General features: G+C 43.1%; 1 protein-coding gene across 4 annotated transcripts in view; it reads right to left on the bottom strand.

Moving 5' to 3' along the window:
• Positions 1-7,748: 7,748 nt before the first annotated feature.
• Positions 7,749-23,319, bottom strand: part of FEZ1 (fasciculation and elongation protein zeta 1) — a 194,723-nt gene continuing 179,152 nt past the window's right edge. For 3 of the 4 annotated variants that reach the window (XM_038380981.2, XM_038380976.2, XM_043500979.1), the window contains 2 exons: positions 15,863-15,928; positions 7,749-8,095 (listed from right to left, as the gene is read on the bottom strand). In XM_038380981.2, the coding sequence (XP_038236909.1) occupies positions 8,079-8,095; positions 15,863-15,928 (83 nt within the window). In that variant the 3' untranslated portion in view covers positions 7,749-8,078. The remainder of the gene's footprint in view (positions 8,096-15,862; positions 15,929-23,319) is intronic. The other variant, XM_043500980.1, reaches the window with a different exon arrangement.

Raw genomic sequence — 23,319 nt, 5'->3', positions numbered from 1 at the left:
CGCAGGGAACTGCAAGCAAAGCTGAGAGCCGAGGCTTTCAGCTCCCAACACAGCCCCCTTAGCTCGGTGGAAGCAGTTCTGGTGAGGATGTACACCACTTACAGGAGGGTAGTGTGGACATGCACCACCATAGTAATTACTGCTGTGGCTGTAATTCGACCTAATAGCGGTGGACTTAAGTTTCTAGTGCAGACATTCTTTTTCTTTCAAACAAACTTCAATATCTTGTAGTTAGCAGGTTGATTTGATCAGCAGAGCTGAATCGTAGATATATAAGGAATTTCTGCACCCTTCCCAAACATTCCCCTTTGTGATCTGGAGGTGAAAATTAAATTGTTTTCACAACTGGGATGCTTTTGCCTAATTTTCTGTTTCAATGAAAAGCAGAACTGTAGAGTGTATTACAGTATTAAACACTAAATCACCTTACACAGCAATCCTTAATGTTCTGTACCCTGTCCTGACCGCCGGCCTTGCAGATGTCAATTTTTTAAAATTTTGAACAGGCTTCTTTCCTGCTTTAAGTTCTGGTTTGTTTTGAAATAAAAATGGATGTAGCATAACCACAGTAAACATCCTATAAATACCCACAGTTTTAAAATGTTTGATTGTCCTTAAAACATATTCTTATTTTATAAATATTGTGGAGGTTTATGAATCTTTGTAACATTTCAGTTTTGGGTTAGACCAAGGGTGGGCAAACTACGGCTAGGACACCGCCCTTCAGACATTTTAATCTGGGCCTTGAGCTCCCTAAGGGGAGCGGGGTGTGGGGCCCGGGGCTTGCCTTGCCCATGGCTCTGTGTGGCTCCTGGAAGCAGCAGCAAGTCTCCCCCTCCGGTTCCTATGAGTAGGAGCAGCCAGGGGCTCCTCACGCTGCCCCTGCCCCAAGCGCCACCCCCCGCAGCACCCATTGGCCGGGAACCACGAGCATTCATGGTCCGCCATACAATTTCCATAACCAGATGTGGCCCTCAGGCCAGAAAGTTTGCCCAAACCCTGAAATGTATTTCAATTGAATGAACATGAGCTACAGAGCGGAGCTTTTACTATCAGAACCAGAAATCTATAGGCCATTTTCAGGAAGGGGATTAAAAAGCAAATAAGACACTCACACCTGCCAAATGTCCCTCTTCTAGTGTGACAGCTCTGTCACATCACTTGAGTAAAATCTCACACATTAAAAGAGGAAGAGTGTATTCCACATTAAATACCGTTTGGCCTAAGGGAACATGTTGAGATACAGCAAACTAGGCTGACCAGATGTCCGGCTTTTAAAAGGACAGTCCCATATTTAAGCCCGCCTGCAAGTGTCCTGACTTTTTCTTAACAACGGGCAAATTGTCCCATATCTTCTGTCTCTCCCCCATCAGGTCTGGCAGGTCCACTCCTGCTGCTGGCCAGATCTCTGCTCGCCAGCCGCCTGCCCACCAGCAATGAGTGGGAGGGTCCAGTAGCAAACAATGGGAGTGGGGGTGCAAGGCTGGTGAAGATTTAGGGTGCGGAGTCTGTCAGCGCAGCCCCCGCTGTGTCTCGTCTCTCAGCGAGCAGGGCTCCGACCCCGCATCCCATTTCCAGCCAGCACTGGCTGTGCTCTCAAACTGGTAAGTGCAGGCAGGCGCCATGCAGCGGCCGCTTATGTCTTGCCTCTGCTGCCCACCCATTGGCTCTTTGGGTGTGCTCCCTCTCGGTATCCTCTCCCTGCTTTGCCCCTTTGCCCTTCCCCAGCCCTGCTACTCCTCCATATCCTCCCCCCCCAGGGCACGTCCTTCTTTCCCCTATTGCCTCTGGTTGGGCCGGCGCCCCGGGAAAATCCAACACCTGCCGGCACTGGTCAGGAGGAGCCGAGCCCTGCCTGTGCTAAAGCCCCGCACACTGCTGCTCATGGGGAAGCCTCTCTGCCCCTCAGCTAAGCTCTGGAGTGGCGGTGGGATGAAGCGATGGCCAGCCTGTTCATGACTCAAACCCATGATCCACAGCAGCCCCTGGGGTAGGGGCCTAGTACCCTTTTCACCTGTGCCTCCCCCTCCCCGTGACCTGGGTCCGGCCCCCAGAGAGCAAGGGGTTGCCCCGTCCACATGGCACTGTCCCCAGCTGAGCCACCTCTCTGGCCAGGTTTGTGGAAGCCCCTACAGTCAAGTTCCCTGGGCCCTGGTGCACAAAGCATTCCAAGGACTCAACCCCTTTCAGCCCGCACTGTAACCAGGGGACAGGAGGCAGCTGGGTTATGTCAGTGGCCAGCAACAGCCTGGAGGTGTTAGCTGCCTTTCTACACTGCGGGCCAGGAAGGGACTAGCTGCTTCCAACCACATGGGAGGGTGGGGGAAGAGAGATGAGCTCTGCAAAGACATGGGCCAGGTCAAGACAAGGCTGCGGCTGGCCACATTCTGGTGTGAACCCTGGCAGAAATCTGGAGAGAGGGGGCATGTGACACTGTGTGCCCTCCAACATGTGTTGCCTCAGGAAGATGCAGCACCGGGTACAAGGAAAGGCAGGTCAGTCCCGGGGGCCCAGCCAGGCATGGAGGGCAGAGTGTGCTGGGCAGGGAGGGGAGAGTTGGTTGGTCACTCCCCCATTTGAGAGAGGTGTACGGGAGTGTGTATGTGTGTATCACCTCACCCCATGTGTGTGGGGGGTAGGAGTATATGTATCACCCCCTCCCTGTGTGAACCCTAAAACCTTAAAGATAATGAGATAAATATAAAGAATCCAACTACTCAGTATTTTTTTTAACGGGGGGGGGGGGCTCAGTCAACTTGATGTTAATTTGAACATTTGTACTGCATAGTTCTGGTTGATTGACGTTGAACTTGCTTGACTATGAGTAATTTTACCAAGAGTCCCGTATTCAGCATAGGGAAAGATGGTCACGCTACAGCAAACCGTGAATTGTTTCCCTGTGCCTCTTTAACATCCCCCCTATACCTCACCTTCTCCTGTGCCCACTGTCTAGACAATGGACTCCACTTCTTGAGAGAGCTTGCCTCCACAAGAGAGACTTCAATTGTGGTGTACTGAGGCTTGTGTTGGAATCAAAACCTATGAGTTTAAGAGCATGTGAATGTTCATGGTCCTGCTTGCAGGATGGGGGCTTTTTAGCAAAGCGTGTGAGCAGAGTCAGTCTGAAAAGCACCAGCTTAAAGCCAGGTGAAGTGAGTTGTGCCTTGCTGTCTTAGGGAGCAGCCTGTTTTCTCTCTGTGTTTTTGGGTTCTGGTATTTAATCATTCTGAATGCTAAGAAATAAAGTAGTGCAATCTTCCAGCAACAATATTTTATGTACATATTTAACTTCTCTGCTATTCTGCTATGGTCCAGAGCCTTGTCAGCAGTAGTCAGCCCCAAAGCATAAAGGTGTCACCCTGGCTTCCACCAGCCTACTTGCTCCTTGCAGGGTGACCCGATAACCCGCCTGGTTCTAAGTCTCCGCAAACCAAAGTAGTTACCAACCAGACACTCGAACATTTCCACCCTGGTTTGTCACTCCCAAAGGAATGAAACCAGCCCCCAAATACAAGTTCACTTTGGTGCCACACTCCACACAATCTGCACATCCTAGTAGCCAATCTCTGCAACTCTTCCAATTTCTTTCTTAAACACAGGAGATCAGAACTGCACACTGTATTCCAGATGAGGTCTCACCAGTTCCTTGTATAGTAGTAATAACACTTTCTTATCTCTCCTGGAAATACCTCATTTGATGCATCCTAGAACAGGATTGCCCTTTTTCATGGCCACATCACATTGGTGGCTCATAGTCATCCTGAGATCAATCAATACACCCAGATCTTTCTCTTCTTTTGATATGCCCCAACTTACAGCAAAAATTCTTGTTAGTCCCTAAATGCACGACTTTGTACTATTAAATTGTGTCCCATTTCTATTACTCCAGTTCTCCAGGTTGTACAAACCTTCTTGTATGATATTCTGGTTCTCCTCTGTATTGGCAATATTTCCCAACATTGTGTCATCTGCAAATTTTTAATTTTGTGCCATTAATGAAAATGTTAAATAAGATTACGTCCAAGATCGATCACTGAAGAACTCCACTAGTAACCTCCCTCCCCTTAGACAGTTCACCGTTCAGTATGACCAGTTGTAGTCACCCTTTAATCAGTTTCTTATGCACCTTTCAATTCTCATATTAATCCCCATCATCTTCTCAAATTTAACTAATAATTTCCCATGTGGGACAGTATCAAATGCGTTATTGACACCCAGGTAGATTAGATCTACTGCATTTCCTTTGTCTAAAAAATCAGTTCTTAAATTTGTGCCCCATTATGCCAATTTAATAACACTCTCTCCCCCAAGTGGCATAAAGTCAGTCAATGTACTTAGGTCAACACAGGTCGAGTGTAGATACTGCATTGCTTACATCAACCCTAAATGTCATCCAGCAGGGGAATGATTTCAGCCTCTTAAATTTTGCTTTCCATAATGAATATACTGACAATGATACCTCTGTGTGTTTTAGCTGCAACTGCTGCCATTGTGGCCTTCACACCCACGGAACGTCTGAGCCACATACGGAGGAGAAAGAAGAGGACTCGGGATGACATTCAATGAGATCCTGCAAACCAGTGCTTCATCAGAGAACGAGCACAGGTCCTGGAGGATGAACACTGCAGAGACACTGGAGAAGGACAAAGTGGAGTGGAGAAAGGTGCAGGACAAAGAGAGGGAGATGCATCAGGACACAATGGGGCTTCTCAAGCAGCAGAAATGCTGCAGACTCTGGTGGACCTGCAGATTCAACAAGCCGAAGCTTCCTTCCCTCTGCAGCCCACTGAGAACTCAATATTGGGACCATCTTATACCCCCTCAACATTCATCATGGCATCAGGAGTTGCTGCAGTACCCCAGCCACTCCACTCTAGAGGACATTAAAGTCAACCAGAGCTTCACATACTCTGACCTGTGAAAGCCACAGCCGATATTATGTAGCTGAAATGGACACAAATATATTTTTCCCTTCATAATGTCTGTTCTCTTAATTTAGTAAATTTTATTATGTTTTTAATGTATTTATTTTTAAATTGCCCAGGTTTTGTTTTTTTGTGGGGTTTTGGCAGCGGCCGGGGTGGGGGGGATTGCACTGATTTGGTTACAGAATAAAATTCTGTTATTTGAAACATAATCCATCTTTATTAGTTCAAAACATAGGAGGCTGGTGCTCATCAGTTCTGAAAGCAACCTGTTACTGCACAGTGCCACACAACTCATAAGTTTATTCACAAGCAAAATTAATAGATGTATTGATAAATGTTATATCCCTTCATGTACAGCAATCACCACCGGATTCATATCAGGCCACAGAAGAGCAGGGCCACATAGAGCATACCACAACCACACACTACTCTGGTTCGCTATTAAAATGGTCTTTCAAAGCCTCTCTGAGCCATATAGCTCTGCATTGAGCTCTTCTAATAACCCTTGCATCTGGCTGTTCAAATTCAGCTGACAGTCGGTCCACCTCCACCTTGGCAGAAACTTTCCCCCCTTTGCTTCACAGCTATTATGCAGGATATAGCGGCAGCTATAAGCAGTGGGATCTTTTTCTCACAGACATCCAATCTTGTGAGTGAATGCCAGCATCCTGTCAACCAACCAAAGGCACATTCAACTGTCATGCTGTGCCAGTAGCTGAATCCTTCCTTTATGCTGTCAAGGTGGCTGGTTTACAGCTTCATGAACCAAGGAATCAGATGGATTATTGAGGATCGCTACTGGCATTTCAACATCACCAATGGTAATCTACCAGTTGGGGAAAAAAAATCTCCCTGCTTGCAGCTTTCTGAACAGTCATGCATCTTCCCTGACCAGCCCACACTGATGTTGGTGAAGAGTCCTGGGTGATCCACAAGCCCTTGCATAACATTGGAAAAGCAGCCCTTTCTGTTGATGTACTCTCTGGCAAGGTGGTCTGGTGCCAAAATAGTGATATGTGTACTCTCTATCATCCACCTGCAGTTTGGGAACCCAATTGCTGCAAATCTATTCACTATGTTCTGCACACTGTTGAGAGTCACATTCCTGAGTAGCAGGAGGCGATTAATGGTCATGCAAGTTTGCAGGGCAATGGACCCTGCAATGGTTTTCCCAACTCCAAATTGATTCCTCACTGACCGGGGTGTTATTTTGTGCAACAAAATTATTAAGGCACCTGACTTCAGGAGAGGAATCACCAGCAGCTGTGATAGGCATCTCCCTTCCTCCTGGAGTTACCAGTTGGAAGGGGCAGGGCTTAGCATTTCCTATTAGCTAGCTTAGGCAGCTCCCTCCTCTGCGTGCTGACTTTTGTGGATTCCATTCCTGGGTGCTTGTCTTTCCCTGGGCGTTGTAAATGGATCCCAGGTTACCTAACTCTGAACTGTGGGTTCCACTGGTGACAAGGTGCCTAAAAGTGAGGAATTGCAATGCCTAAGCCCCTTTGTGGATCTAACCTCTAGTTTTTAAAGAGGCTATCTTTAGCTACCTTGCTAAATTGTGCTGTGAAATTTGAATCTGGTTTCTGTGTAAATTCCCATCTGTGTGTACTCAGTAAGTAACTGGGCATATAAATGTTCACTTGTATGTGCAAATATGGGATTTTGTGTATGTGCCTGCAACACAATTCACTCAGTTCCAGGGTGCCTCCTTTTTGCAGTTTAGGGGATTAACTCCTTCCAGGTCTGATGCCCTTTTTTTGCACAGGGCCCCTCTTTCTCTCTCTATCTGGAACTCAGTGTACTCCTTCATAACTCAGGCCTGTTGTGGTATCAAAGTCTCATTGAACAACTGTCCCAGGCAGTTTTTGGCTGGCTGGTAGGGGAACCCAGGCCTACCCACTATTCCAGGTTCCAGTCCAGGGACCCTATTTCCAGTAACCATAGTCTGCTTCCATCCAGACCCTGTTGCTGTTTCCCCTTGACTCCTTCCTATTTCTCTGCTCTTATCTTCTGGCCTCCCCCTCTTTCCAGTTTTATCTGCCCAAATTCCTTCCTTTCAGCAGGTGACTGCAGACTACCTAACTCTGTAGCCCCAAACACACCTCCCTTCTCCCAGGGAGAAACTACAGACTACTTTCCTTAAAGCCCCTTTACTGCCAACTTTCTAGCTTTATAACAGCCCCACCTATTCCCTCTCAGCTGGGCTCCATCTTCAATTAGCCTTTCAATCCCTGGCTCTTCCCGCAAAACTAGTTAATTTACATCATTTAACCTACTCTGTCTTGTGTGAGGTGGATACCCTATCACAGTGCCAACTATTACTACACCTGCTACACAATTACTCTGTGTAGCAGATACAATGGACTCTGATCCAGATGAGTTAATCAAGACACCATCACTTCAGAATCAGTAACAAGTTAGAAAGATGTTACCAGTGATGGATTTGGCTTAAGAGTTTAGAGTGTAGAGACATGGGGATGGAGAAGTGAATAGTCCTGATTCATGCAAAGGGTTGGACTGGCATGTTAGCTCAGCTATTTATGATTCTATGGACAGTTTCCACTTCCACTGAGAATCCTACTATAGAATCATAGAAGATTAGGGTTGGAAGAGACCTCAGGAGGTCTATCTATTCTGTCTTCTGCTTAACATTTTGTGAAACAAATCCATGGCTCCAAAGAACTGTTTTTAGGTAAAGAGCATAAAGTATTTTCTTTTCCAAAATTTAGATTTGTCTGTTTGAGGGGTTAAGGAACCCAGCCATGAGAATCTGAATTCAAAGCCGGTGTAAGGCAGTTGCTTCTCCAAGAAGTGTGACAATTTTTAATTAAATGAAAGTTTATTTCGATATTTCAAAATTAGTCCCATAGTGTGATATGTTTTGGGACCAAAAATACACAGTGTGTGGTGAAGGACTGTCCCTTCATTATGTCAGGTGGCAAAGAGAGAAAATAGCAGCACCTGCCTTCACTTTTGCATTCAATGATTACTAGGACTAGAAGCCAACAGCAAAGAAATATTTTTTGCTTATGTTTAATCCAGGTTAATGCTATACATTTTTAAATACACGTTTTACTCTATCATGCAGTCCCTGTGATGGAATGACTCTGGCCTTGTTGTCTCTTGTTGCACTGCGGCTCCAAAGGCAGATTAGGTAGGGCAGAGCACTGGAAGAGAAAAAATGAGATAGTTCAGGACCTGGTTGCTCTAGGATGAGGCAGGAAAATATTTCACCTCTTAGAGATGTGGTGACTGAGAACACTGGCAGACAAGGGCACTGTTTCTAACACAAACACTGCAGATGGTTATCACTAGCATGGGCTGTCCCTGCAATGGCTCAATAGCGCCACACTACAGCTCTGGGCTTTGTACAATTATTGCACTGGATTCCCACACAACCCTCTTGTTGTAGCTATATGCTTCATACAACCATCTCTTCTTCTGCTGCCTTGGTGTAGCAAGTAAGGAGCGGAAGGAAAGGGGCATAACCCGAGAGCAGCCCACAGCTGGTGGTGGATCCCATAGGTACTGTTACCAATTGGTGGGATTTAGAGTAGTCCCTACGTTGCTCTAAAACATGATGAGACTCTGACTGGTGTAAAAGTGGTCAGAGAATCAGGAACCCATAATCAGCTTCCCAACTTTTGAAACTGGGTGCAGAAGAGAATCTAGGCCTCTAGTATTACAGTATACTAGTACATTACACACAAAACAATACATGCAAAGACCATTAAGGTTGCAAAGTCAGTCAGAAGATAGGCAATGCCAGAATTAAGATTGTGGGTACAAGAAGTCCTGTGGAAAAAATGTATGTGATTATGTAATTAAAGACTGTGTCATGATGCATATAGGCTGTGCAGGCAACCTTAATTCTGGCATGTCTTACCTTTTGAGTGCTTGACTTTGCAAACTTAATAATGTTCTTTTAATTTCTGGTGTAATTACGTAGTTTAAAAAAAAAGCAAACTGAAAAACCAGAAATTCCATCATGTAGCATCATACAGACATTAACATGAGTCATTAGCATGGACAGGAACCTTTAATTCCACTGCACAGAGCTCTGATGAGCTAATGGAGTAACTAATACAATTAGTAGATTGTAATCCTCTACGTGGACCAGCTCTTGATGGGGATGGGACACTTTGCCAATGGGTTTCACTGATATTTGCTGAGAGCAGAGGAATGGAGAGACTTGGGAATCTCGGATTCCATTCCAGGCTCTGAAGGGGAATGTTCTCTATTGGGCACAGACTGTTCTGTCCATTTTCCCCAAGCTTGAGGCCTTCTGCCCCTTCGCCTCCAACTCGCCCTGTCCAAGTCCCGTCTCTTTCCTACTACTGGCTCCTTGTCCCAGTCCTGTTCCTGTCACCTTGTCAGTCCCAGTCTCCACTCCTCAGAATTCTCATCCCAGCCTCACTCTTCTTGCCCAGCCAGTCCTAGTCTCCCCCTCTGGACTCCCTGTCCCAGTCTCCTCCCCTCCATCCCAGTGTTTACCCCATTCTTCCAGTTCCAGTCTCTTTGCCCAGCCAGTCCCAGTTCCCCTCCCAGCTCCTCCTCTGAAGCATCCCTCTCCCTGCCCCACCTTGAGTCCTCCCCACATTCACATTCCCCATCCCCGCTGGCTCCCAGTCTCCCTCCCAATGCTCTTTTTGCAGCGTTTGTGTCCTTTCCTATCTGACTCTTTCTCCCAGTCTCTTTGCCGAGCAAATCCCAATTCTCCCCCCACAACCAGGCTCCTTGTCAGATCTGTCTCCCCATTCCCTCCGTACCACTGGTTCCCAGCCAGTCTCCTTTTTAAAGTTCTCCCTTCCCCTTCCTGTTTGCTTATCCTATTTCAGTTTCCCAACCACCCCTGGTTCCTAGGCCTTGCCCAATTTCTCTCTCTGGCTCCCAGTCCCAGTCTCCCTGCCCAGCCAGTCTCAGTTTCTCCATAACTCCCAGTCCCACCTTCTCTCTGGCTCCCCACCAACCTCTAGTTCCAGTCTCCCTTCACTCTACCCCAGCTCCTTTTTCCAATTACACCCTCCACACCCACCAGGTCTGGCTCTTGTGCTCTCTGCTTTTGATTCAGGCAGCTTTCACATTGCCTCAGCATCAGCAGGCAGTGCATTGAGAGCATACGAGAGACAGTCTGCGTACATAAGAGCATAAGAACTGCCAGACTGGGTCAGACCAATGGTCCATCTACCCCAGTACCCTGTGTTCTGACAGTAGCCAATACCAGATGCTTCAGAAGGAATGAACAGTGCAGGGCAATTATTGAGTGAGCCATCTCCTGTCATCCATTCCCAGCATCTGGCAGTCAGAGGCATGGGGTTGCATCCCTGACCATCTTGGATAATAGCCATTGATGGATCTATCTTCCATGAACTTACCTAATTCTTTTTTGAACCCGCTTATACTTTTGAACTTCACAACATCCCCTGGCAATGAGTTCCACAGGTTGACCTTGTGTTATGTGAGAGTGCTTCCTTTGGGTTGTTTTAAACCTACTGCCTATTCATTTCATTTAGCGACCTGCCATTTGGATGTTACATGAAGGGGTAAATAACACTTCCTTATTCACTTTCTCCATACCATTAATTATTTGATAGACCTCTATCATATTACCCCTCAGGCATCTCTTTTCCAAGCTGAAAAGAGAGAGTCTTTTTAACCTCTCCTCATTCGGAAGCTATTTCATACCACTAATAATTTTTGTTGCCCTTCTCTGTACCTTTTCCAATTCTAATATATCTTTTTTGAGATGGGGGGAGGGACTAGAACTGCACAAGGGGTGGGTGTACAATGGCTTAACATAGTGGCATTATATTTTCAATCTTATCCCTTTCCTCTTGGTTCCTAACATTCTGTTCGCTTTTTTGACTGTTGCTACACATTGAGCGGATGTTTTCAGAGAACTATTGATGCTCTTTTTTTTGATCTGGTAACAGCTCATTTAAACCCCATCATTTTATATGTATAATTGGGATTGTGTTTTCAATGTGCATTACTTTGCATTTATCAACATTGAATTTTATCTGCCGTTTTGTTGTCCAGTCACCCAGTTTTGTGAGATCCCTTTGTAACTCTTTACAGTCTGCTTTGGACTTAACAATCTTGAGTAATTTTGTATCACCTGCAAGCTTTGCCACCTCACTGTTTTTCCTTTTTTTCCAGATCACTTATGAATGTGTTAAACAGCACTGGTCCCAGTACAGATCCCTGTGGGACCCCACTATTTACCTCTCTCCACTGTAGAAACTGGCCATTTATTCCTAACCTTTGTTTCCTGTTTTTTAACCAGTTACTGATCCATGAGTAGACTTCCCTTTTATCCCATGACTGCTTGCTTTGCTTAAGAGCCTTTGGAGAAACTTGCAGACTGCTAAAGGCACAGAAGAGAGACACTGCCTCAGAGAGTGAGGCGTTTGAGGATAGAAACAGGGGTACTTAGCTGTCTTAGGTTTAGAATGAGAATGATGAAATCAAAGCTCTTTTAAGACAGAATATCCTTATGCAGTAGTAAAAATTCCAAGGTAAATAATCACAAAAAATGTGAGAGGTGATTAGTTACTAGAAACAGCAAATAACAGCTCAGAAGGGAATTATATCAGCTTTTTCAGGAATAGGGGAGGCAAAAGTTCAAAGCCTGAGACTTTTATTAGAAGAAAGACAGAGTGCACGTCCATGGATTCAAGAAGCACTAGTAATCTAAAACTGTGGGTGATTTTAGTGAAGGAAAAACCTAACTGAAAAAAAAAATCTGGAAAAACCGTCAGCCTCATCTTGATGGTAAATCTAGAAAAAAGACTTAAAAGGAAAAGCAGCATGATTTTAACACTTTAAAAATTAAATAAATACAAAGGAGATATAGTTAGCTATTAGCTAAAAGGCAGGTAAAAATCCCTGCTATTTTACTAAATAATCTGAAAATTTAAATTTATTATAAAACGTTTTTGTAAATTAGTGTACTGGCATGATCCATGCACATCAACCCCACTCTGTGTGTGTGTGTGTGTGTGTGTGTGTGTGTGTGCGCGCGTGTGCGTGCGTGCATGTAATCATGTAAAAAAGGGGCTCTATTAATTAATCCAAATTTTAGTAAAAACATTTAAAAGAAAGTGCAATAAATTTATGGAATTAAATGCAGTTAAAAGCTTAAACAAATACTTTTCTAAAACCCTTAGGTAAAGTAAAGTAATAAGTACACATATAAAATGTTTTATTGCTTCTTTATTAAGAATGTGGGTTACTAGTTAAAGGTTACTGGGTTACTATGTTAATAAATATAGAATCATAGAAATGTAGGACTGGAATGGACCTCAACAGATCATCTAGTCCAGTCCCCATCACTGAGGCAGGAGTAAGCTGGGTTTTTCTTTACCACTTGTTTAATTGTTTTGTTACAGTCATTCAAGAAAAACATCTTTGGCTTCTGGCTAAATTTCAGTTAACGTGCAGTTATTGACTTCAGGTTTTTCACTGTAGTCAGCTTGTATGTCTTTCCTGTATGTCTTTCTCCTCACTGACTAACCCTGATAACCTTTTCTATATTGTTTGTTTTTATACGTTTGGTATATTCTGTGTCCTGTGACCATTTTTATTTTTTATTGTTGTTCTGTGATATCAACGTTTTTTTAAAATTAAAGCTAAAAAGACCTCTGTTCATTTTTTTTAGGTTGTAATAAGTTTATAAGATACAAGGTTATTTTGTTATATTTTATTTTATACATTGTAAGCACCTTTGATTTTAAGCAATCAAATCTTTTCTTTTAATAATTGGTGTTTATAGATGCAAAAGTGTATAATGTCAATTCCTCTGGCAAAAGGGATAGAGGAATGATGCTGACTGTGGTAAAGGCTAAATTATCTCTGTATGCGGAGTGGAACAAAAAAAGGCTGACCTATCAGCTAAAATGCAGCCCAGGCCCTGTCAGTGCTGTTAAGATACAGTGGAAGGATTTTGAGTTGGCAGGCCTGCAGAAATGAGACACCACTGTACAAAAACTTGTTGGAGGTGCAGAACCCTCACAACATAAGGGGACCCCACTGAGGATAATACAGTTCCCCTGGGGAAAAAATGTATGTATGGCTCAAGCCTCAGATGCATGGGGGTGGATTATCCCTAAAGAGCTGCAATCTGAATTTATATACATATATCATAAACTGCATACTGGAGGGCATGAGGGAATTGAAAACATAGTGTTTCGTATTCAGCAAATAGGCTGGTTGCTACGGATGAGGCAAGTTGTTAAACATTATATTGAGAACTGTTTGATATATGCCTGAACTAACCCAGGGCCTACAAAAAACAAGGTCAAATTAGGTTATCAGCAAACAGAAGAACCTTGGGTTAGGCTGCAAATTGACTATCTTGGACTATGGTTATGTTAGAACAAGTCTTTACCAGATGGGGGCTCCCCGGGTAATAGACTCAGATCAAAGGACACCCCTTGCAACCTAGTTAGGAAGGTCCCTATAGTATTGTGGAAAAAAAACAGCCTGACTGTGTATGTGGTGTGCATTGATAGAAGAAAGCAGATGTGGGACAAATGGCTACACATTAATCAGGTGAAAATGTTTAAAGGGGATGCAGGATACTGCTATTATTGATATTTTACAAAATGATTTTTTGTTACTAGAATACTTTTTGTCTATGGGACTATGGATTTGGATCATGCAAACGGGAACCAAATGAAACAAACAATCTGGAACTCCCAGCCAACAGACTCCGCAAACTCAACAACTACAAGTGGGAGGTCGGATGAAACTCAGGGCAACAGGAATTCCAATGCCTGCCATGTATGAACGTGGTATTAAGGAGACTCAATGTGGTTAAAAAGCTAGACAGATGCATTTGGCTACAATTACACTAGAGACATTGGTAAAATGGACTTGAAAGTACCATATGCTTACTCTGAAGGAGGAGTTACAATAAATTTGCATAATATTTCGAAGGCACTAAATGAAACCCTGGAAAAGGTTAATCATTTAATTGGGCATAATAGTGATGAGGCTGAAAGGATGGCTAAGGAGGTAATGTGTGGGGCAAGGGTACGTGCATATTTATGAGACTTAAAGAAGTTTTTACAGACCTGGAGGCAGGGAAAGTGCCGGATCTTGTCACTGACAAGCAAATATTAAATTGATATAGGGATGAGACACAAGTGTTAAAGGAAGCTTATGTTCTCTTTGAGTTGGCTACGGTAGTTATGCTAACTCCTGACTGCAGCCCTCTTAGAGGGGCCATGCAGGTTTATGTCTCTCTACCACTAACTGAAAAGAGAAATATCTACAAAACCGGAATGTGTGTCCCCTTGGTGCTAGTTCTGGAGGACTCTATCTTTAAGGAAGGACCAAGACACCTCAGGTACTGGTAAGGCATTTTCACGGCTGGTGGTAGGTAGCTATTGTAGATTGCTGCATGGAGAAGCACATGAGATTGGTTTACCAGTGTGATGCCCTCGGGGCCATGCAACCAAGCTGGGGCTTAATAATGATGAGATGGAACCCTCAGAGAGGGCTCATCTTGTGTGTCCAGTATAGCTGAGTGCCTGGAACAGACCAGCACCACGTATGTGGGAAATGGAGATAACACCGCAAACAAAATACAGGTATGGAGGGAAAGTGTGTCCAATTGACCAACGGAATTGATGTTTTTCCCCTGAATTTGAAACCATGACTGGACAAGTCAAAGAGATCCCTGTACCTAAATTTGTAAACTTAAATTTTTAATTAACATTTTGGGTTGTAGAATTAAGTTGCATCCCCTTTGGCAGAAGGAGTATAAAGGAGCTCAGTGACAGAGACAGACTGCTCAATGGGGAAACTGATAATATTGATCCTTTAGCTGCATCTGTTTTTACATATCTTTTATATTATGTGATTCACATTTAACTTTTGTTGCTCATTTTGTTACTTTACTTATTACTAAATTATTCAAAATTATACTAACCAGTAAATTATACTATGGTTTCTGGTAAAGCAAACTGCTCTACAAATATCATAGAATCATAGAATATTAGGGTTGGAAGAGACTGCAGGAGGTCATCTAGTACAACCCCCTGCTCAAAGCAGGACCAACCCCAACTAAATCATCCCAGCCAGGGCTTTGTCATGATACAGTTGTTGCCACTAATGAAGTAATGTATGCACTGTAAGTAATTTGCTATAATTTGCACTAAATACTAAATAAGTGCTTTTAACTAAGTGATTACTCATTAATTTCTTTTAATTATTAAATATTATTGTGAATGATGTGTATTACTAACTATTTACAGAACAGAAAAAATACTTTACCCTATTCTTGAGAAATTAAACAATGAATACTAAGCAACTGTAATTAATTTATTTCTTTGTGTGCTGCTTTGCACCACGTCATAACCTGCAGGATGAAGGCTGTATGATTTAATCCAAAACCCATTGAGCATAACAGCACTATGCTCCCTGGGGGGCAAAATGCAAAATCTTCAAACAAACTTTTCCATTAAACTGTTCAACGATGATTTATGCAAGATTTTTGCACCCACTTGAGTTCCTACCATTACCTGAACAGTTTTGTCTGAGTCAAGATGAAAGGTCTTTGAGCCAGGACCAGTGTAGTCATAGATCTCAAGGCCAGAAGGGACCATTGTGATCCTCTAGTCTGACCTCCTGTATAGCACAGGACACAGAACCTCCCCAAAAACATCCAATCTTGATTTTGAATGTGCCAGTGATGCAGAATTCACCATGACTCTTGGTTAGCTGTTCCAGTAGTTAATTATTCTCATTGTTAAAAATGTATGGCATATTTCCAGTCTGAAATAGTCTCTTGGTATGTTTGTATAAGGCCAAGCTCACTGTTGGTCTTAAGAAAATAATAATTGTTGAGTTGGTACCAATTGTCATGGTGTCTAGAATTGTTTTGGTTGTTGTTGGGGGTTTTGTTCATTTGTTTGGCATTTTATTACCTTTTAAAATGTAGTCCGTTAGCAATGTAGGGACCTTCTCGTTATCCTCCTTCATTGCAAAAAGAACTGGAAAAAGAGGAAACAATCATGAGAATGACCCTTGAAAAGCAGAAGAATTTTATGGCTTCAGCCACACACCAATGCCTGGCTTTCAGCCAGGGCCTAGAAATTGTTCAGTGAAACCAGGGACCTTATACTCCCACCACAGGACACAAGGAATTGCCAGTTCAATTAATGGAAGTTTCTCATATTTATCAGGTATGTGGGTGTGGGTGTGGAAGAGGGCTATGTGTAAGCATACATATGTGCATGTGTATGAATAGGGACTCTACTGTGCTGTGAAATCATACAAACAGTTGATACTGTGAAAATATGCAGAATAAAAATTAAAGACTCCCAGAAGTTTCCAGAGCTGCTGCCCAGTATCAGTACCACATTATCTCTCTCTCTCATTTAATTAAATTAATTAATTTTAAGTTCCTAAGTAATAAGACAAGGATGGTAATGCTGATCCTGAGGGCACAATAAGGAATAATTTGCAATGTTCTGCAGACATGCCATCTTGGGCTGTGATCTCATTAGATTTTTCAATACAAGCCCTGTTGGGCTAGATCTCCAGGACACCCTAGGGTGCTGCTGGAAGTAATGCTGAGATAGTGAGTGGCAATCTCCTCTCTTGGAGCCAAGTTCTGAACTCAGGTACAGTGGTATAAATCAGAGCAATTCCATGGAGATCAGTGGGATTATTCCAGATTTACACTGGTGTAATTGAGACCGTAATCTATCTGAGAACTACTATAAATCAAAATCCCACCATGGTGTTAGGGTCACTGGGCTGTGTAGAAGCCAACTGCTTTAAGGGAACACTTAATAGCAAGTTCTTGACTCATTAAAGTTCAAAAGTCATTCAAGAGCATAGCTGTAAACCTAGTAAAGCCTAGTCAATTCTAACACTTGGCCACCACAAATTCTTTTGTAGTTTAAAGTGGACATGAGATTTCTCTTCACTTTCTACTCCTGCTAGTCATTGTTAAATAGCTTCCACCATAGGTATTGGAATTAAGGGTGCTGCAGCACCCCTTGGCTTGAAGCAGTTTCCATCATATCCAGGGTTTACAGTTTGGTTCAGTGAATCTCAGCACCCCCACTATACAAATTGTTCCAGCCCCCCTGACTTCCACATTCCACTTCAGTAGAGACTCTATTGCAGCAGACATGCCAGTGCATGCTATTGTTGAGGTTGTAATGCTCCTTTCATAGCAAACATTCTTTTTGGGCTGAAGTTTTTCATGCTTGCTCTCAGCACAAGGGTGATTTTCTCTGTGTGTGTGTGTGTGTTAAATTTGAACAAAACTGACTTTGCTACTAATTGCCTTCCTACACCTGTGCATTGTGCACTCAGTAAATCTATGCGAATACATCTTATTATATTGTTATCTCATCCTTCCTCCTCTTGCCCACTTGTCTGGCTCATCTATCTATTACGTCTTGTCTAGAGCTGGGTGAATAACTGAATTTTTTCGCTTACTGGCAGTTCCAAATTTTTTTAAAAAAAGGTTTGGGCCAAACCAAATAGTCACTGGTTGGGGAGCCCCAGAAATAGGTGGCATTTTGGAGAGTACCACCATTTATTCCTTTATTCAGCCGGGAAGGACTCAAGCCTACAGTGTCTAACAAAGCCCAGCAGGGCATCTGATCTCCATAGAAAGGAATCCAGATGTAAGGAGCCAGGTGAGGCTTCCAAGCCTGAGAAGCCCAGTGGAGTCCACTGGTAAATCTGAAAGCCAGCAAGGGGAGCTGAGCCCAAGGAATCCATCAGCTCCATTCAGAGGGAGTCTGAGGAGGCCAGAGGGGAGACCTGATCATATTTTTAACATCTTTACAGCTGCCATGGCATCCAACTTAAGTTGTGCGAATCTTCATTTGTGGGATGAGTTCCACAACTTCCTTGTTTAATTCAGCTCTTCAATGTGATCACCTGATGAATTGGTTAAGTGAGCACCTCGGGTTAATGGTGAACATCTGGGGAGTGGTTTGGTGTGTGCACTCAGGAAGGAATAGTTTAGGGACATGCCTGGGGAGCTGTTTAATGTGAACATTCAGAGAAGGGCAGTTTAGGGGAAGCATTCATGGAAAGGTGTTAGGTGAATGCTTGGAGAGAGCACTTGGTAGGATTGTCACCCAGCCTCACATTCATGGGACAGTCCTCTAAATGTGAAGATGCCATGGCTCCCTCAGCATTGTTAAAGCATTGATTTTTACCAGTCTCAGGGAGAATGTATGTGAAAGACATACAAAAGCCTGGGGGCCATAAAAAAAAAAGAGTTCAAATCTCACCCCTACCACATGTTATATTTCTGTGAACTTCCCAAACTTTTGAAACAATGCTTCACACACCTCACTTAGTAGGAAAACAAGTATAATTTCCCCCCATTTTACACATCCGGTAAGGTAATTATAAAAGATTACCTCTCACAGAGCTGGAAGTAGAACTCAGGTCTCTAAGACAGCCAGCGCAAGTCTCATCCACTTAGCCATACTGCATTTCAGAACGAAATCTATACACAGTATTTGGTTATCTTGTCTGGAAGTTACATTTGAACCATACTAGACCATATTCCACTCTGAGAGTCAAAAATAAAGCGCAGGTATGCTGATTCTCAACACTCTACTGTTGTCTAGCAATTAGCATGCAACATCCTCCCTCTAGTGGTTGGTTCCACAGAAGATTAAAAAAGTAACATCTGCTACCACTTATTCCTTTACCTCAAGTAATAGAGATCCTGAATTTGAATATGAAGATCCTGAATAGAGCTGGTTAGAAAAAGGAATTTCCATCTCCTGGGAAATTCCAAAGTATTGAAATCTGTTTTTGTTCCGAATCAGAACAAAAACTCAAAAATTCAAACTTTCTCATGTAATAGACATTAAAAAAAATTAATTCAGAAACATTGAAATGTTTATCTTTTCTCAAATATATAATATTAAAATATTATAATGTAATATAATATATAAAAGTAAAAATCTGCCATCCAGACTGGGAAATTTGAGAAGCGTGTTGCTTGCCTGGAGCTAGAATTCAGGATGTGATGGAGTGTCTGCCGAGACTGATCAAGCCCTCGGACCACTACCCCCTTCCTACTTCTCTACATGGGCACCAATGATACTGCCAAGAATGATCTTGAGCATGTCACTGCAGACTATGTGGCTCTGGGAAGAAGTATAAAGGAGTTTGAGGCACAAGTTGTGTTCTCATCCATCCTCCCTGTTGAAGGAAAAGGCCCAGGTAGGGACCATCGAATTGTGGAAATAAATGCATGGTTACGCAGGTGGTGTTGGGGAGAGGGCTTTAGAGTCTTCGACCATGGGATGTTGTTCCCGGAAGAAGGATTGTTCGGAAGAGATGGGATCCACCTAACGAAGAGAGGGAAGAGCAACTTTGCAGGCAGGCTTGCTAACCTAGTGAGGCGGGCTTTAAACTAGGTTCTCCGGGGGATGGAGACCTAAGCCCTGAGGTAAATGGGGAAGTGGGATACCAGGAGGAAACACAAGGAGGAGGGTGCAACAGGGGAGGCCTCCTTATTCATACTGAGAAAGCAGGGCAATCGGCTAGTTATCTTAGGTGCCTGTACACGAACGCAAGAAGCATGGGAAACAAGCAGGAAGAATTGGAAGTCCTGGCACAGTCAAGGAACTATGATGTGATTGGAATAACAGAGACTTGGTGGGGTAACTCACATGACTGGAGCACTGTCATGGATGGGTATAAACTGTTCAGGAAGAGAGCACAGGAGAGAAAAGGTGGAGGAGTTGCACTGTATGTAAGAGAGTGGTATGATTGCTCAGAGCTCCAGTATGAAACTGAAGAAAAGCCTGTTGAGAATCTTTGGGTTAATTTTAGAGGCGAGAGCAACAAGGGTGGTGTCATGGTGGGCGTGTGCTACAGACCACCAGACCAGGAGGATGAGGTAGACGATGCTTTCTTTGGACAACTAACAGAAGTTTCCAAATCACTGGTTCTCTTGGGGGACTTCAATCACCCTGACATCTGCTGGGAGAGCAATACAGCAGTGCACAGACAATCCGGGAAAGTTTTGAAGAGTGTTGGGGACAATTTCCTGGTGCAAGTGCTGCAGGAACCAATTAGGGGCATGCTCCTCTTGACCTGCTGCTCACAAACAGGGAGGAATTGGCAGGGGAAGTAGAAGTGGGTGGCAACCTGGGCAGCAGTGACCATGAGATGGTTGAGTTAAGGATCCTGAAAAAAGGAAGAAAGGAGAGCAGTAGAATACGGACCCTGGACTTCAGAAAAGCAGACTTTAGCTCCCTCAGGGAACTGATGGGCAGGATTCAATGGGAGGCTAAGATGAGGGGGAAAGGAGTCCAGGAGAACTGGCAGTATTTTTAAAAGCCATATTGAGGGTGCAGGATGGTCAGATAGATGCTTTTTGCTAACCTGGTGAAAAATCCACACAGATCTGGCCAAATTAAAAACCCAGAATGTCATCATTTGCACATGCTCAGTAGCACTTGTACAGATTTGAAGCTAAAAACTTGAAAAATCCATCTACTCTGAGCACGGTGCCCAGCTGCATAGAGCCTGCCTACCACAAAGACTCCATCTGTACTTCAGATTGGTTCCCAGACATCATGATCCTCCGGTGTCACTCTGAAGCAGACAGGACACACACAAATGGTCTTTCTCTACTCTCCATTGCCCCAGGATTCATTCTGAAGGTTTAGCATTCAAACCCTGCTGATGACATGTGCAATGGCTGTTACCGTTGCATATGACAGAATTTGTTTAAAAATTTTTGTATTTAGGTTGTGAAGTCAAGCACTTAAAAGTTAGAAAATGCTAGATCTAAGAGTCTCCTTTAATTCAACTTTAATTTGCCTCCCACATGCATATGCATTATGATACTGTCATTAATTACAAATTTACATGTTACTTTTTCCACAGGATCCCTATCTCATTAATTTCAGAAGATGGACTGTATTCAGAAAATAAATTTGGATAAAGTAAGAAGGCTGTTATCTGTAGCAGGAATCCTGCCTTAATCTCTCTCTGTGTCAGTTCCCACCCATAAAATGGGGATAACAGTAGTGCTCTATCTTGCAGTGGTGGTGTGAAGATAAATTCATCATGTTTGTGAAGCTCTGAGATACTGTCATAACTATAGAGAAGACCATGAAGAAATAAATAAGGGTTTTATAACAACAATAATTCACACACCATCCACTGAAAGTTGCAGGGTTCCATGGAACAAATAGTTTGTGATCATGTAATTACAGGCTGTATCATTACACATATGCACAAGGGACTGAATTAAGGTCGCACAAGCCTTAATTTTGGCATTTTGTAACTTCAAAGTGTTTGATTTTTAAACTTGATTTCTAGGGATCTCTTGCTCTTAAATTAATACTTACCTCTGTGGCTCTGGGCATTGCTAATAGGCTACAAAGCCTCCTACCTGTTAATCACCACTTTGATTCAGACAAGCTCAGCAAGGACTAAATGTTATTGCTACCTAATGGATGTTTGATGGACCTATGGGAGGGGAGTTTGATGGGTCTCAGCTCCAGTTCCTACATCACAAACTCACTACCACCTTGCACTAATTGACAGACTGAGCAGAGGCTAAGAGATGCCAATCACAGAATATCAGGGTTGGAAGGGACCTCAGGAGTCATGTAGTCCAACCCCCAATGAGAGAGACCTACTCTTACTTTGAAAAGGAAGCACCTCACTATTGATCAGGAGTGCTTTATCATGGCCAGTCAGGGAGGGATTCCCTAGGTAACTGCTAAACCAGAGGAGTAGTTTAGGATGAGCACCTACTATGTGGTTTAGGGTGAGCAGCTGGGAAAAGCAGGGCAGATTAGGGTACAACAAGCTGGTACCTGGCTTCTGGGCATGGTATGATAACAGAATCTAAACTTTCATTTTTTAAAAAATTTATGTTTCTAATGTGCATGGTTGTGCAGGAGGGGCCTAGGAGGGCCACACAGAAATGTGCCTGAGTTAAAACACTGGCTACCTGGCCCTGAGGTTGAGTTCCTGTGCATGTTTTTTATAAAGATCTGTAAATCCCTGGTGTTTCAGTTAACTGCTTTTAATTTAAATTAACACAAATAAATATGTAAAGTAATACAACAAATTTAAAAAATCCCCAATCCAATTTCCCTATCTGGTTTAATCAGAATATAAAGTTACTTGTTAGCAACTAGATTTCTCTGAATAGATTGCCCTTGCCGATCTACAATGTATGAGTCATGTACTGTGTTTGCCAGCCACAGTGTAAACGGAAAACTATAAAGAACACTAACATTCTCTAACCCTTGGAACTGAGGGTATAAAATCTTCACCCCTGACTCCAGTTCCACTTTGTCTCAACATAAGCTAATTTAAATATTCTGAAGAAGACGGGAGGATGAAAAGGGCAGTGTGGAAATGCAGTACCAATATTATGACAGAATATGCCCAAGTTCACATCCTACACTCTATTATAATAATTTTTGTACAAGGTATGTCTTGTGAGATATCATTTAAAACTCATAATTTGCTAATCAATAATATCAGGGCAAAATGCACACAGTAGAGTTATATGTGAAGTTATAAACATAAACTGAGATCATGATTAAAGTATGTTTTCCAGAGAAGCTGGGGAGTGGCCAAACCAGTTCCTCAGAGATAAAGTGCAAGTTAATGCCTCAGCCAGATGTAAAAAAGGCTGAGCGGCCATTCTGTGATAGGAAAGGGGACAGGGTAAAAATCTACATTTAGCAAAGAAACAGCATGGAGTTTCATTTCACACAGACTGCCTGTTGACTTGCTTCCAGCTGGAAATGCTTCTCAAATTGGGGAGAGGACTGTAAAAAGAAGAGGCACCCCTCTCCCTGCCTATCTCATTCATTGCACCCAAAGAGACAAAGGAAGCAGATGTTGGCCTCTGAGAGAGGGGTCCTGACCTAAAGAGTTTGGTCCATAACACTGCTGAAAGCATGTGGTGAGAAAACTTCACTTTGAATCTCATGTAGTTTGTTAAGTTAGGCACCAGTAAGCATTTTATTTTTATTTTTCTTGTAACTACTTCTGACTTTAAACCTCATTATTTGTATTCACTTAAAATCTCTCTTTTCATTGTTAATAAACCTGTTTTACTGTTTTATCTAATCCGATGTGTTCAAGTTGAAGGGTCTGGATAACTCCACTTGTGGTAACAAGATGTATGCATATTATCCCCTTAAAGGAATTAGAGACTCAATATATTTAAATAGTCCAGGAGAGGGCTGGGAAGTGCAGGTTGTCATTTCTGGGGGGAAATCTGGGACTGGGAGTGTGTAGGGCTCACCCTGTGGACTCTTTAAGGCTGGAGAGAACCAAGGTGTGGCTGGCTGGCTGCAGCACACAGACATGGCTAGGATGATTTACATGCTGGAGGCTGTTTCTGAGC

Source organism: Dermochelys coriacea, chromosome 22 (genome assembly GCF_009764565.3).
Source record: "Dermochelys coriacea isolate rDerCor1 chromosome 22, rDerCor1.pri.v4, whole genome shotgun sequence".
Lineage (NCBI taxonomy): Eukaryota > Metazoa > Chordata > Testudines > Dermochelyidae > Dermochelys > Dermochelys coriacea.
The sequence above is the reverse complement of the archived record's forward strand: the minus strand, read 5'-3'. Positions and strand labels throughout refer to the sequence as shown.